The sequence below is a fragment of the Daucus carota genome, chromosome 6, assembly GCF_001625215.2.
Source record: "Daucus carota subsp. sativus chromosome 6, DH1 v3.0, whole genome shotgun sequence".
In the NCBI taxonomy this organism is placed as follows: Eukaryota; Viridiplantae; Streptophyta; class Magnoliopsida; order Apiales; family Apiaceae; genus Daucus; species Daucus carota.
The window spans coordinates 17,881,840-17,892,977 of NC_030386.2; the positions used below are offsets into that span (position 1 = coordinate 17,881,840).

Below are 11,138 nucleotides of genomic sequence, written 5' to 3' on the forward strand. Positions count from 1 at the left end.
ATATTATGTGTTTTACCTTTCGAGTTTAATATCAAATAGTTAATACATTTATATCATATAAATTATTAACAAGATTTGGTAACAGTTCCTGGAGGTTCTTTGTGAATGTCAAAGACATCGATATTGATGATTGTTTTAAATAAAACCGACGGAGAGTCGATTAGCCTGAGCGATTAGCCTGAGTTATCAGACGTTGTCTAGAAGTAATTATATAGCTTTGGCCTTCAAGATGATAGTCTTTTTGCTTCCACACGGAATTTGGAGGGTGGTAGAACCGAGTGATGCAAATTCTGCTGTTAAAAAAACGGACAAAGTTGCCTTGGCCATGATTTACTAAGGGTAACCGAAGATATTTTACACATACTTGTTGATAAGAAGACGGCCAAAGAGGCTTGGGATGCAATCAAGACTCCGTGTTGGAAGAAAGGATTTCACTCAAACTCACACAAGACAATTTAGGAGAAGAAATGTATTACTTGAAAAATTACTTGATTACAAATGGCTTGGTACAAGTCTTTATATAGGACTCAATAGAAAGATCTAGATAACTCTTAAACTCCAAGAGACTTCACCTACCAAGATACATGTACCTAGAGATTACATGTATCTAGCCAATACATTGAACATACTAATACATGTACCAAGATTATTCTAGACACTCCCACACAATTCTATTATTTTAATAGTAAAAAATATATTATTTATTTTTAACACCCCCCCTTAATTTTGACTATCCCAAGTAGACTTCGGAATTTGTTGAAGGCGTCACTTTTGAGAGGCTTTGTAAATATGTCACTAATTTGATCTTGGGACTTCACATAATTCAACTCCACTTCACGCCTTTCGATGCATTCCCGAATAAAGTGATATTTTGTATCAATGTGTTTGCTCCGCTCATGAAACACCGGATTTTTGGCCAAGGCTATAGCCGACTTATTATCAACCAATATTTCCGTAGACTCATTTTGTGACATGTTGAGCTCCTCCAAAACTCTCCTTAACCATATAGCTTGACAAACACAAGAACATGCCGCCACATACTCCGCCTCACAAGTGGACAAGGTAACAATGGGGTTGTTTCTTTGAACTCCATGAGAACGATGTGTCACCCATAAAGAATACATATCCGGTGGTACTCTTTCGATCATCAATGTCACCGGCCCAATCACTATCACAATATCCAACAAGTTTGAACTCATTTGAGTAATGATACAACAATCCATAATCCATTGTACCTTTAAGATAACGAAGAATTCTTTTGGCCGCCTTCATGTGTGTTGTTGTTGGAGCCTCCATATAGCGACTAACAAGTCCAAGACTATAAAGTATGTCGGGCCTCGTGCATGTTAAGTATCTCAAACTTCCCACAAGACTTTTAAAGTAAGTAGGATCCACTTTCTCACTTTCTTCAAATTTTGACAACTTTGTTCCACATTCAATGGGGGTGCTCACGGCTTGACAATTTTCCATCTTGAATTTCTTCAAAATCTCCCTTGTATAGCTTCCTTGTGATATTAGAATCCCATCATCCATTTGCTTTACTTCAATCCCAAGATAGTATGACATAAGCCCAATATCGGTCATCTCAAATTCTCTTGCCATGTCTTGCTTAAATTTCTCGAACATACTTGGACTATTTCCCGTGAATATTAATTCATCCACGTACAAACACGCAAGAAGAAATTCTCCATTTTTAGCAACCTTGGCTTATAGAGCATGTTCATGAGGACACTTGTAAAATCCTTGAGCTTGAAAATATTTGTCAAGTATACTATTCCAAGCTTTCGGCGCTTGTTTCAATCCTTACAAGGCCTTCTTTAACTTTAACACTTTTCCTTCTTGTCCTTTCACCATGTATCCCAATGGTTGCTCCACATACACGGTTTCTTCAAGAACATCATTCAAAAAAGCGGACTTCACATCCATTTGATGAATTTTCCATCCATTTTGAGCCGCCAATGAGATAATTAGCCTTATAGTCTCCATTCTTGCAACCGGGGCAAAAACTTCGTCATAATCAACTCCATGTCTTTGATTGTAGCCTTTGGCCACCAATCTTGCCTTATATTTTTCCGCCTCACCTCGGGCATTCTTCTTCACTTTATAAACCCATTTTACACCAATAGCTTTTTGTCCTTTTGGAAGTGTTGCTAACTCCCATGTGTCATTCTTCTTTATAGACTCAATCTCGTCATCCATTGCTTTCTTCCACCTTTCATCTTGCAAAGCTTCTTTGAAGCTTGTTGGTTCAGTTTCCGCTAGAAGACAAAGAAGTGTTAAGTCGGAAATAGCGGGAACCTCTTCCGTTTCATCATATATTTCTCCAAGACTTCTATAACGCCTTGGTGGTGTCTCTTCACCATCACTTGAAGAAGATGAAGGATTTTCACCATCACTTGTTGCTCGTGGTGATGTGGGAGGAGTGATATCTTCTTCACTTTCTTCATCAATAAATGGGAAGAAATTATAATCTTCTTGTGTGTTGCCCCAATCCCATGAGCTTTCTTCATCAAATACAACATCTCGACTAATAACGATCTTTCCATTGATGGGGTTGTAAAGTTTGTACCCCTTGGATCTTGCATCATAGCCAACAAACACATACTTTTCACTTTTGTAATCCAACTTGGTTCTTAGCTCATCATCGACGTGTGCATAAGCTATGCTTCCAAAAACTCTCAAGTGAGCAATAGATGGTCTCTTTCCTTTCCATGCTTGTTGTGGAGTTATGTCTTTAACACTTCTCGTTGGACATCTATTTGACAAGTAGACGGCACAATCTACCGCTTCGGCCCAAAATTCCTTAGGCATATTCTTGCTCTTTAGCATGCTTCGAGCCATGTTAAGAATGCTCCTATTTTTTCTTTCGGAGACTCCATTTTGTTGTGGTGATCTTGGAACCGTTGCGGGTCGTCTAATTCCATGATCTTCACAAAATTGTAAGAACTCCTTTGAATTGAATTCACCTCCTTGATCCGAACGAATGGCTTTTATTTGATACTTGGTCTCCTTTTCAACTTGGGCTTTGAACTTTTTGAAGCATTCAAAAACTTGAGACTTCTCTTTGAGAAAGTACACCCATGTCTTGCGGCTAAAATCATCAATGAATAACAAGAAATAACGATTCTTACTAAAAGATGGAGGATTAAAAGGACCACATACATCAGAGTGAATGAGTTCAAGTGGCTCCCTTGCTCTTGACATAGATTCCTTTGGAAAGCTCTTTCTTGATTGTTTTCCGAAAAGACATCCTTCACAAATTTGATTTGGATGGTTGATGTGAGGCAAGCCATTCACCATATGCTTCTTTGAAAGTGAATTTAGTCCATCAAAATTTAAGTGCCCAAGCCTAAGATGCCAAAGCCAAGAAGAATCTCCAACACAAGCCTTTAGACATTTTGCAACATCATTTTGAATTTTGAGAATAAACATACGATTCTTGGTCATAGGCACCTTTGCAATTAAATTGTCATTAGAATCTCTCAAATTGAGAAATTCATCTTTCATGATGATGGTGTAGCCTTTCTCCATTAGTTGGCCCAAACTCAAGATATTATTTTTCATGATAGGCACATAATAAACACTTGAAATAAAATTATGATCTTCATTTTTCAAGCGAATTAGTATGTTACCTTTGCCTTTGATGGGCACTCCCGAAAAGTCTCCAAAAGTGACTTTTCCATTCACTTTATCATCAAGATATCCACGAACATATTTTTATTGCCACACATATGATAACTTGCGCCGCTATCAAGATACCATAAATTATCTTCACAATTTACTTCTCCTTTATGCGCTAGAAGCAAAGTGGGCTCATCAATATTGCCTTTATCTTCAACAAAATTAGCTTTCTCCTCCACTTGATTTTTTGAAGCGCGACATTCGGAAGCATAATGACCAAATTTTTGACAATTGTAGCATTTAACATTTGACTTGCCATACCTTGGTGTGACTCTTCCTCTTCCACGGCCTCTTGAATTTCTTGTCTCGTACAATCTTTCGTACTTTTGATTTTCCTCCCTTTGTTGGCCACCATGTCCACATATAAATCCTCTTCCACGACCTCTTTGGCTCCTCGTATACCTTCCATCATTATCTTTAAAAGATAATTTTGATCGTAAGGCTTGTTCAATTGGCTCCTTCTTTAACATTTTTTCTTCATGGGCTTGTAATGATCCCATAAGCTCATCAATAGTCATTTCATCTATATATTTAGCCTCCTCAATTGCAAAAACTTTGTAATCAAATTTAGAGACAAGTGAACGAAGAACATTTTCAATAACACGAACATCACTTACCTCTTCTCCATTGCTTTTCATTTGATTGACAACGGTCAAGACCCTTAAAAAATAATCCGAGATTGATTCGGATTCCTTCATATGCAAAGCCTCAAACTCGCCACGTAGTGTTTGTAGCCGAACTCTTTTTACTTTAGCATCGCCACTAAAAGAAGATTTGAGAGTATCCCAAACTTTCTTTGACGTTGTTGCGGAAGCCACTTTTTGTAGCATAGAATCATCCAAACATTGATGAATGATCATGATCGCCTTTTGATCCTTCTTTCTTTGGGCTTGAAGTATATCTTTTTGAACTTGATTCAAATTTGCTTCATCTTCGAGCACCTCCAATCCTTTCTCCACAATTTCCCACACATCATTTGCTCCAAGGATCGCCTTCATACGAATACACAAATTCTGATAATTATCTTTGGTGAACTTTGGCATTTGCCATTGAGACATTCCATTTTCCATGATCTCCTTCTTCTTTACACCACACAAGCCTTCTTTGAAGACAAGTAGAAGTAGAACCTTTGGCTCTGATACCACTTTGTTGGAAGAAAAAATTTCACTCAAACTCACACAAGACAATCTAGGAGAAGAAATGTATTACTTGAAAAATTACTTGATTACCAATGGCTTGGTACAAGGCTTTATATAGGACCTAATAGAAAGATCTAGATAACTCTTAAACTCCAAGAGACTTCACCTACCAAGATACATGTACCTAGCCAATACATTGAACATACTAATACATGTACCAAGATTATTCTAGAAACTCCCACACAATTCTATTATTTTAATAGTCAAAAATATATTATTAATTTTTAACACTCCGTGTCAAGGTGTTAATTGAGTAAAAAAACAAGGATTTAAACATTAAAACTGAATTTTAGTCGTTGAGTATAAAGATAGTGACCAACTCGGTTTGTATAAAGTTGAATAGGCTTGTAACAAACATACGAGTTCTTGAGAAAGACATGGGTGAATTCTATGTGATGAAAAAATTGTTGGGTAAGGTTCATTCGAAAATTCTCTAGGTTCCGTCCATTTTAAAATGATTTGGCAATGTTGAAACCATGTTTTTGAAAGAATCTGTAGGCTCATTTAAGGGAAGACAAAGATTCATTCAAAAATTCTGTAGGTTACGTCTATTTTGGAATGATTTGGCAATGTTGAAACCATGTTTTTGAAAGAATCTATAGGCTCATTTAAGGGAAGACGGAAACAAGTGAGGGTCAGCTAATGCTTACTCAAGAAGAAAGGTTGAGTCCGACAATCAAAGGAGGAATGGATGGTTCATTGAATGTCATGAATCGAGCATAACGTGACAAGAGTAAAATCAAATGTTTTAATTGCAACATCTAATTTCATTTGCTGTCGCAAACAAAGGGGGCCTACTGAATAATAGCTGGAGGCGAATATTGAACATTGAACAACTATAAGATGATGAATTTGCCTTAATAATTATTGGAGAAATATGAGAAGGGAATCAGGTTAGATGTTTCTCAACGAGGAAAGGGTGGTAGCACTTTGTTCCAAACTGTGGAACTTGGAGAGATTATGCTCAAACATTCAAGTGGGGACTACTAGCTAGCTGTTAAGTACGTACACCTTTGAAAACCTTTGTCAATGACCAAGTTCAAGAAGACATGGCTGGAAACTGTTGGTGCGAGTATTTTTAATTATAATGGGGATTTCACCTAATCAATCAATTTTAAATTAACAATGACACGTCCACAATTTATATTTTTTAAAGAGTATATAGATTAGTATCTAAGCTTAATCTTTTCAAAGGAGTACTTTTGGGTAGTAACAGTGAAAAAGAAAAAATAAATAATTAAAAAGTACTGATCAACAAATTTAACATACAATTTTTATATAAAGTGACAAGTGAATAAAAAAAAGGAATTTAATATTTAATCTAATGGATGAAATTAAATTTTACAACACACACTGCCACATATATCATAATTTTAATAACTAATTGCCCAAAATATCAATTGTGGCTAGGAGTAGGGATGGCAATCGGGTCGGATTGGATCGGATATGACTATATCCATACACAAATCCGAAATTTTATACTGTACCCGAACCCGATCCGAACCCGGAAATTACCCGAAAACTGATATCCAAATCCGATCCAACGGATTTCGGATCGGATTCGGATATACCCGAAACCCGATTTTATTTGGATTGGATTTGGATATAACCGAAATCCAATAACCGAAACCCGAAATCCGATACCCGAAAATCCGAAAAAACAAAATTAAATTAATTAATAATTTGGTAGCAGGTTCTTGAACAAGTACTAAATTCAACCAAGTCCAACAGGATTAAATAAATCCATCATGATTTACAAGCAAAAACAAATAGTTTGCAAGTCTTATAATAATGCAGAAAAAAATACTTGAATTAAAGTCTTAATCCTTAAAAATAGTCTAATTAAGTGGACAATTAAGCCTGGTAACATTAAGCAGCAAAGATTCTTCATCGTGGCAAAATCACAAAACTCCCCTTCTCAGTTCTCAGTCCTCATAGCTCCTGGAAAAATTAAAAAAAAAATGCTCATTAGATAAACCTTGTGGTCAGCTGTAGGCACAAATATGTAGTATATGATGCACCTAATTAACCTCCCTGGAGCTGAAGCAATATCCTTTTAGAACACCCTGCTTTGGTCTCTTCTGGTTTTTTATATAATAACAAGGATGCCAGCAATCCATTTCTTATATTACATAATTTTCTTAGCTTCCTAAAATTTTAATTTAATATATACCCTATTAATCTGCATGTAGCCCTTATTTATTCTTTTATAAATTCCTTAAATCTGCACATCATTTTAATCAACAACCAATTTGATTAATGATGGCAATATATCTTACAAGCTGTCAACATGATCTGAAAAGTTCTCCACAAGAATTTATAAATTTGTTCTCAACAAGATTACGTGTCCCAGAAACAGCAGGCGGGATTGCTGATGCAAAAGAGTAAAGTTCAGTGCATAAAAGGGATTATAGCTCACTGCCTCTACTTATGCTGTTTACTTAGCTTAAATGTTTACTTTGAGTATTTACTGGTCGAACGTATAGACAGAGTACTGAAGCCGAGCAGTTCTGGCAATTGCAATCATTTTAAAATGTATCAGCAGAACAGATTAGACATGCTAGATGAGCACAGAATAGATTAAACATGAAATGACTAACCTTAAACCTCGCGAGTAATGCATGAATCTTCCTGTTCCATATCATTATATATGGTTGCATATCCTGTGGATGCCTCACCTGAAAGTTAAAATAGTTAGAAACATGCCATCAAATACAGTAGCTATAGTATTTTAATTCACATTTAATTACCTGGCATTTCAGCAGCCCACAACCAACTTTGTGCACGCATTAAAGCTTCTATCGTTTTTGGATGAAGCCTACTACGATGTGGACTTACCAACCTTCCACTGGAACTAAATGCAGACTCTGATGCAACCGTTGATGCCGGAATTGCTAGAAAATCTCGAGCCATGTGTTGCAAATTTGGATATTTAAGTCCATTCACTTTCCACCAATTTAAGAGATCAAATCCATCCGTCTTTTGCACGACATCCTCATCCAAATAATGCTCCAACGTACTCCGACTTTAAAGTGTCAACTCTTTTTCTCTTCTTGGTACTTATGAACAAGTCATATTGTGAAACATTTTCAGACGTAGTTGTAGAGCATGCAAAAGATGAATCACCAATGCCCTCCTCATCACCGGTAACAAGCTTATCATGATACTCCCTAAGCAAAGAATAACAAAGATCCCGAACATTATTAACTTCTAGCAATGAAGATTCTCCAAAAATCTTCTTGAAGTAGAACTCCAATACCTCCATCTTGTACCTAGGATCCAACACTGCTGCAAACCCAACAACACCATGCATTATATCCTAATACTCATATTCCATATGCGTGTGTGAAACATGATAGCCCATCTGTAACCATGCTTTAATAACTTAAACTTTAGACTTGTGATTTACACATACACAATGATTGAAAAGTAACAACAATAACTTAAATACATGCTCTTCTTCGACATCATCCTCCGAACCTTTTCCATCTTTTCTTGAAGTGTAAATCCCATATTTATCTGAAACCCCAACTTCTATTCCTTCCGTTACATGTGTTATCGGAGTAAAGATGATGTAGATGCTTGAGTTTGGACAATATGAATGAGGAAGAATGTTTGTCTATGTATACAAAAAACTGCAATACACATGAACCACGGGAAAAAGGATGAGTTGCTGGCTAATTTCTGTATTCATATCTTTATGATTTATATTCAAAATACGCATCTCTAATGTGCGTGTTTGAAACCTGGCATCCTCATATGTGTAAGCAAACTTGACATGTTATGTGAATGTTGCAAAAGTCCAATTCAATGTGTCTCCTCTTCTACTAATGTGTATTTATCCACTTAATTTGTGCAATACTTTGTGGCTTTCATTATTCTGGACATGATACACGCATGTTGGGTATGCGTTCTCGGGTGCTCGCATTTGGAAAATGCGTGATTAAAGTGTGTTTTCAGAATTATAGCTACATTGTTTCAAAAAAAAAAAAGAATTATAGCTACACGCATTTCGTGTATGCGTGTTTGTTTCAGTATTTAGGGCATATTTTAGGTCCGTGGTTACTCAGGAAACTCTCGTATGAGATGTGGTTAAAAAAGACATTCACCCTAGAAACCATGGATCTAGTGTCACATATCACAAAACACCATATTTAGACCATAAATTAATTTATTACGTTATGCTCAATATACCAACTTTTTAATTTAATTATATTTTGTGTTTCTCTTTTGTTTGCTATGCAATTTTTTTATCATAATACTTTTTACCCATTCGAGGCTTGCATCTTTAAATCTTCTGTATTTGTCCCAATCATACAAAGAATTTTTAATAATAATATTGTATTTGATCAATTTATCAAATCTTGATTATTGAAATAGATAAATCATAGTTTTTGATTTATGTATATATAGTACCTTATAACCAGTGACATTGCACGGGTGATTTATAACATTACTAATTTTATCGTTTATATTTTAAAATTAATTAAGTAAAATATAAATTGATCAAACTAACCGAATTTTTAAATATTTTGGCTGGATAATAAAAAAGTTTATTTGAACACGTTATATATTAAGGAGACTCGTAGGATAATACCGACGAGCTGAAAAAACTCGATCGACCAATAACATTATTAATATTTTAGTTTTAGAATAATAATAAATAAATATAGTATAGTATAGTATAAATAGATAGTATAGATCTAAAAATATTACTTTGAGTAGTTAAAAATAAAATTAATGTATTTAGTTGAAACATATCATCAGTTGTATGTTAATAATTATATTTAATAATATTTTCATTTTAATATGTATGTTGCATGTGTTACTTTTAGGAAATTCATTTTTAGTTAGGAATCTGAAAAAGATAATATATTATAGTTAAAAATGGGTAGTTGTTATGTTGTCCAATATTATTTTTTAGAAAAATGAGATTTCTTAGTTAGAAAATATAAAAATTAATATAACGATTTCAGTTAAAAAGGATAATTAATTATATAAGTATCCTCATTATTTGGCCCAAGTACCGACTTGATTTTTAATTTTGTTTGTCTATAATCCAACAATATATATTAATTTAATAAAACAAAAAAAATCTTAAATTAATATCATAATTCATAAGAAATGGAAAAATGATAATTTATGAATCTTTCATATGAAAGTGCAACCAGAGGGTTTTCTGAAGAAGGGACAAGAGCACAAGGTGTATAAGCTGATAAAAGCTTTGTACGGCTTGCGTCAAGCACCCAGAGCATGGTACGCTCGTTTAAGCAAGTGTTTAGGAGAGTTGGTATTTGTTAAATGTCCTTATGAGCATGCTGTTTACACAAGGCGAGAGGGAGGAGAAGTTTTGGTGGTTGCAGTTTGTGTAGACGATCTGTTGGTCACTGGAACTAGCGTCGAGAATATAAATAAATTTAAGAAAGAAATGAGCAGTGTTTTCGATATGAGTGACTTGGGAAAATTATCTTATTATCTGTGGATGGAGGTTAATCAGAGAGATGGACACATTGAACTCAGGCAGACTGCTTATGCAAAGAAAGTAATAGAAATGGCTGTAATGACAGGTTGCTTACTATTTTTCTTGCTTAATTTCATATTTTTATAGGGCGATTAAACTCATTTGAAATCTCTCGTTTTTCTTTAATTCCCTCCATTCTCACCAAACATTTCAGACCCCGCTTTAATTTAGTTAAAAAAGCTCTCTCCAGAACAGACTGCCTGGAGTTTGCTTTGGTAATAAAGCCGATTTTAATGTGTATTTATCGTATTTTATGTATATATAAAGTACCAAGACTTGATAGGTATTTAATTTTTCCAAAAAAATGTTTTGCTCTAAATTTTTGTACTTTTACAAGATATACATATACATTTTCCTCCTGCAGTTCCTTGCAGAATATACAGTGATTGTGTAGTTAAAACCTGCTTAACCATCTATCAAAATCCATGGCATATAAACAAGATAACAAAAATTAATATACAGAAAATATGAGCACTATAGTCTATAATTGCGTAAATTTTTATCATGTAGTTTGGTTCATCTAAATGTAAGACAACATTATGTACATTAATTCCTTTGTGGCTGAAAATTCTATTCTGAAATTGAAAAGGCTTAATGAAGCTGCCTGAATCGACGGCAATGTGAAGGAATTTCCCAAGGACATGTTAATCTAGAAACGAGCTCGTCTTTTCACTGAGTAGCCTTCTTTGGAGGGTGTTTTGCAGTTCTTGACCTGAGTATAGTCCTCGGTCCACCTT

General features: G+C 34.9%; 1 protein-coding gene and 1 long non-coding RNA gene across 2 annotated transcripts; both read right to left on the reverse strand.

Moving 5' to 3' along the window:
• Positions 1–3,683: 3,683 nt before the first annotated feature.
• LOC135147231 (uncharacterized) lies at positions 3,684–4,751 on the reverse strand. The gene has a single exon (XM_064080108.1). The coding sequence runs from the start codon at positions 4,749–4,751 to the stop codon at positions 3,684–3,686; it is 1,068 nt and encodes a 355-aa protein (XP_063936178.1).
• A 1,987-nt stretch (positions 4,752–6,738) lies between these two features.
• On the reverse strand, positions 6,739–7,694 carry LOC135147052 (uncharacterized). The gene is made up of 3 exons (XR_010284454.1): positions 7,631–7,694; positions 7,481–7,558; positions 6,739–6,821 (listed from the first exon to the last, which is right to left on the reverse strand). It is a non-coding gene; the product is annotated as an uncharacterized LOC135147052 (long non-coding RNA).
• Between the last annotated feature and the right edge of the window lie 3,444 nt (positions 7,695–11,138).